Here is a 4,673-nt window from a genome sequence, read left to right on the forward strand (position 1 = left end):
GGGGGAAGGAAGGGGGCTATGGAAAAACTCTGTAAAAGTGGAACAATAGAGGGCATAGAAAATGATGAGGTAACTCCAACAAAAAGTATTTTGCTGAACAAGCCGAAGCCTGGAATGTCAGCTGAGGCAGAAATAAGAGATGCACTGTGTGGCTGATAGAAGCTCCTGCAAACTTTTTTTAGTATGAAAATGCAAATCACTGACTCTCCCAGCATACCCTGTTTAGGGCTTTATGAGCCCAGTGACATTCCTTTGCCTCTCCCTTGAACTCTGTGTAGTTACAGATCTACCTCTGCCCAAAATAAATTAACTTCCCTAGTTATTTTTAAGTGACATCGCTGTAGGCGAAGACATGCCTGAAATCAGTCTGTCTTTAAATCACCATGCCTAATTTACACTGATGTACAGTTCTCAACAGATTTAAAGCCTGCATGACCCTAAACCCTAGCAAGACCCATGTATTTGTTAGAATTCTCTCTACAACTCAAAGGGAAGGTCTGAAAACTCACTGAAGTTTATAGTTACAACTGATACTTTGTGAAGAAGTGGTCTAAAAAAATACACCTTTCATAAAAACTAATGCAGGAGTATGTATCTTCACACTAACCAATTCAAACCTCCCCCCCCCAAAAAAAAAAAAACAAACAACGAACCCTCCAGAAAACAAGAAGGAAGGGACAAGCTAGTAGAACTTCTGTGACAAAAGGATGGAGAAGGTGGCCTCCTGAGATCTCTTCCAGACATGTTTTCAAAGTTTCCATGGGCCTAAGTCTAGTATTCTCTTGCAGTAGAAGAAAAACACAATACACCAGCTTGTGCCAAATGTGGGTTTAAAGAATATTTAGTCAGCATCTTTTCTTATGTTGAAATTACAATCCTATTAAAGCAGCTGGAATTATAGTTTAACAGGGAAATTGTATCATTAAAAATCAATTCTTCATGAAGAAGTCCTTGGAAATACCAGGCTATAACAGCCAGACCATGAACTCAGACTAAGCCAGGCCTTGATTTATGCTCTTGTGATTTCAAGACAACTTCTGAAATGCTATTGTACCATTTACTGAAACAAATAAAGTGACTGACGGTGGAATTATGAAAAAGCATGGCTGGATGGTACAAAACTACATCAGATAATGTTATAATCTGTGGATTCAGAATTGTAGACTCGTAAAAGGAAACTTGCCACATTGTTGTGGGGTAAGGAAGCGTTTCGATAGTCAGAAAAAAGCAGAGCAGAGCACAATATCACCCTTTCTGCCTTGGGATTTCATTCTCACCGATTCTTTTGTTTGTGTGTTTGTTTTTGCTATTTCAGGTGCAGGTCTCAGCGTCAGCGATAATGAATCTTGTCATGGCAGCCAGGATGGAGGCAGCATGGCTAACTCCCAAATTGTAGAGCTTAGAAGAATACCCATAGCAGACACTCACCTCTAACTCCACAGCTTGCTTGAGATTTTTTTGTTCTTTTTGTGGGGTTTTTTTGTTGTTGTTTTTTGTTGTTTTGTTTTTTAATTCAAGCCTCAGTATTTTTATATTTGTACTTCCTTTTGCACTAAAACACTATATGAAACTGTAGTAGAATGCTGTGAGCTTTACTGAACGTTTAACAAGGAATGTTTGCTTGGGGTTTTGTATATCAGAAAATAAACTGTAAATTTTTTACAGTGGCTGAGCATCAATAGATACCATGGCAATCGGCCTAGATTTGTATCTTGTAGCTAGATGACATATTTCACAAACTGTAGCTTTTTTAATTAACCTGTATGTGTAACACTGATTAATAAAAACGATAGAGTCCGTTTGATACAAACAAGTCTGTTATTTCTGCTCGCTGCTTATGGAGCTAGAAGATGATGCAGACATCCTGTTGGGCAGGAGAGCTTTTCAATTATACTGTAGTTCCCTAAACTGTACTCTCCTCACTTGTTTTAGGGTACCCAAATCTGTGACCTTTACAAATTCACACACAGACGTCATCTTGAGCCAGAAAGCTTGAAATGTAAATCGTGACATGATAAAACAGGCAATGATCTGAAACAGACGCAATGGAGGGGAGATGAAGGACAAGAGCAAAGCCACTGACATCTGTTGACTGCGTTACCTTGCTGATTTCATAGTAGTAACCTCTCTTCTCACACTCAGAAATAAGGGGGAATTCAAAAGAGTTGAATTTTCTGTTAATATCAGTGGGTGCTACAGGATATCCCTGTTCTGACTGAAGCATTTAAGTATTGCATTACAAACAGAGCCAGATCAGTAATCTGGGGTCCTAAATGATCAAGAAAATTTCCTCCCTTGGTAAAAAAAAAAAAATAAAATAAAATAAAAAAAAAATTAGAGGAAGTATTTCAGAACAGAAAGGGGGGAGGCAGGCTGATCTTGTAGGAATCATTAACTCTGCTTCTGCACAGACACTCTGATAGAAAAACACATTAAAGTTCCTTTTCCTCTGAACATTTCTGAGCCTAGCACAGAAATATAGTAAATGAGAATGCAAGCCTTTCATACCTTCTTCAGGAACTTGCCTAAAGGCTTAATGCTGGGAAAGCTCTGAGCAACAACCTCTCCCTTTAAAAGAAAACTTTTCTTATGGAAATCTTTCCGTGAAATTTGCTGTAGGGATGCACAGATTTTACTGTATCTAATGACGTGTTGAGCTGAAAAGAAAACCAAACAAACCCCGTTTCTGTGTCCCAGTTCTGTAATATCTGGTAGGACTGCACAGCTTACACTTATCACTCATATCCAAAGCAGATGTAATCTTTAAGGTCTAATGCAAAACCATTCACAGACACAGGAAATTATTTTTAGGCAGCAAAGCCCTTAAACAAGTGCTTTTTAAGTACACATTTGAACTGATGGGAAACGAGTGTATGTATCTTTAGTACATGTTCAGCAGCATCGAGTCTTAAATTTCTGACTCCCAGGAATTTTGTTGACTCTGTTTATGCCGGTCACACTGTGCAGCAAGCAAGGCCAAGTCTTTGAGGTCAATGGCAAGACTTAGTGGGGTGGATGAGGGTGGAGGGAGAAATGACCCTTGTTTCACATATACAGAAGCACAGGGCAGTCAGGGAGACCCACAACCCTGTGCAGAAGGGGCAGCCTTTAAAATTGTGTGCAGTGCATCCCTAGTAGGCAACTTTATACAAGAGCGAGCCATCTAAGCCTGTTTTCTAAATCCCTTTTCTGCCCATAACTACACCTGCTGAAAAGGGATTTTCTGGGCACTTGAATGAACTGCAAGTATCATCAAAATAAGTCTCTTATTTGGGAGTTAAAATTAGTTTTGGACATTTTGCAATACAGTACTTTTTTTTTTTCTTTTTTTTTATTATTATTTTATTCCTTTCTCCCTGAATCAACTCATAACTGAGATGAGCATTGTCCATTGTTGATACTTCTCATCTACCCACTAAAGCCCTAACGCAAAGCCTGGCCTTGCAGAACGATTGCAACACTTGCTCGGTTGTGAGAGAGCCAGGGCTGTAACAGATGTTTCATTACTCGTGGTACATGCTACTACATGCTGTGAGAAAGCTTATAAAAGAAGGATGTTTGTTTGATTTTGACTCACCACCATAAATGTTAATACTTTGTGTCACTTCAACTTGTTGCACAACTGGCCTGGTTAGGGATTTACTGTAAATGCATCAGCATTTTCAGAGCAGATCAGTAGGATGAGAGCCACTGCCAGCATTTTTTGAATTTTAAATCTCTAGGTGGTGCTCACATGGTTTAAGATCAGGAGATTAATTTTGTTATTGTTTTAAAATACCCCCCCCCTTTTTTTTTTTTTTTTTTTTTTAAGATAATATTATTTCTGTAGGAAATTCAGTGTTTTAATAGCACGGGTCTCTCTGAGCTCCATTTTCCTGCTCCTTGAGCAGGCGAGGGCTGACAGGGAAGCAGGGCAGCTGTGTGCTCTGACTCAGATGTGCCCAACAGCCACACCTGGGCAGGAGAACTACCTTTATGGTTGGCTTGACTTCACCTGACCAGACTGAATGCCTCCCATCATTCCCTGATCTCAAGCGTTATTTAAAATTTGATAGAGAATATAAACGTTTCTTTGTTCTTATGAGCCAACTGAATCCACGGGTAGATAACGTCCAAGCCAAGTACTGTTACCACAGGGCCTGACATGCTATGGTGACTAACTCACTCAACCCTTTGCTTTGCTCCTGCATAGTGAAGAACACCAGGACATTTGCTGCCTTTGCTTTTTTTCCCCTATAAAAGAAGCCATCCTTTCTCCACAAGAGGTCATTCTCCATGTTTTGAGGGGTAGAAGGAGCTGTGGTTAATATGGATGTAAAATTTTATAGTTCACTGTGTGAAGGAGGCACCTTTTCCAGACAAGCTTCACCTAAAGCCACTTAAATATATATGTAGGTCAGATGAATGAATGGATGTGTTTCAGGAGTTTATCACCACTCATACACCAACACAAGTAAATTCACTTTTAAAAAAGATGTCTGAATATATTTCACATTCAAGTACGTAAGTGATGAAAAATGCTGAGTTCAACAGACATGTTTCAGGTGATGTTTTATAGAGAGCCACTGTGGAAGATTCTGATTTCATTTTTCTTGGTACATGTCCAAAATAAGTCAATTTGTGTCAGGGACCTGAAAATTCAGATTTTTTTTCTGTTCTTTAGAACCTAGTCG

At 39.2% G+C, this 4,673-nt stretch overlaps 1 protein-coding gene across 1 annotated transcript in view; it reads left to right on the forward strand.

Annotated features, from left to right (window-relative positions):
- The window catches only part of ADGRV1 (adhesion G protein-coupled receptor V1), a 312,242-nt gene extending 310,432 nt beyond the window's left edge, over positions 1 to 1,810 (forward strand). The window contains exon 95 of the mRNA XM_026866507.1: positions 1,316 to 1,810. Within this exon, the coding sequence (XP_026722308.1) occupies positions 1,316 to 1,434 (119 nt within the window). The 3' untranslated portion in view covers positions 1,435 to 1,810. The remainder of the gene's footprint in view (positions 1 to 1,315) is intronic.
- Positions 1,811 to 4,673: the final 2,863 nt, after the last annotated feature.

This window comes from Athene cunicularia, assembly GCF_003259725.1.
Source record: "Athene cunicularia isolate RWA chromosome Z unlocalized genomic scaffold, athCun1 chrZ_part3, whole genome shotgun sequence".
Classification (NCBI taxonomy): Eukaryota; Metazoa; Chordata; class Aves; order Strigiformes; family Strigidae; genus Athene; species Athene cunicularia.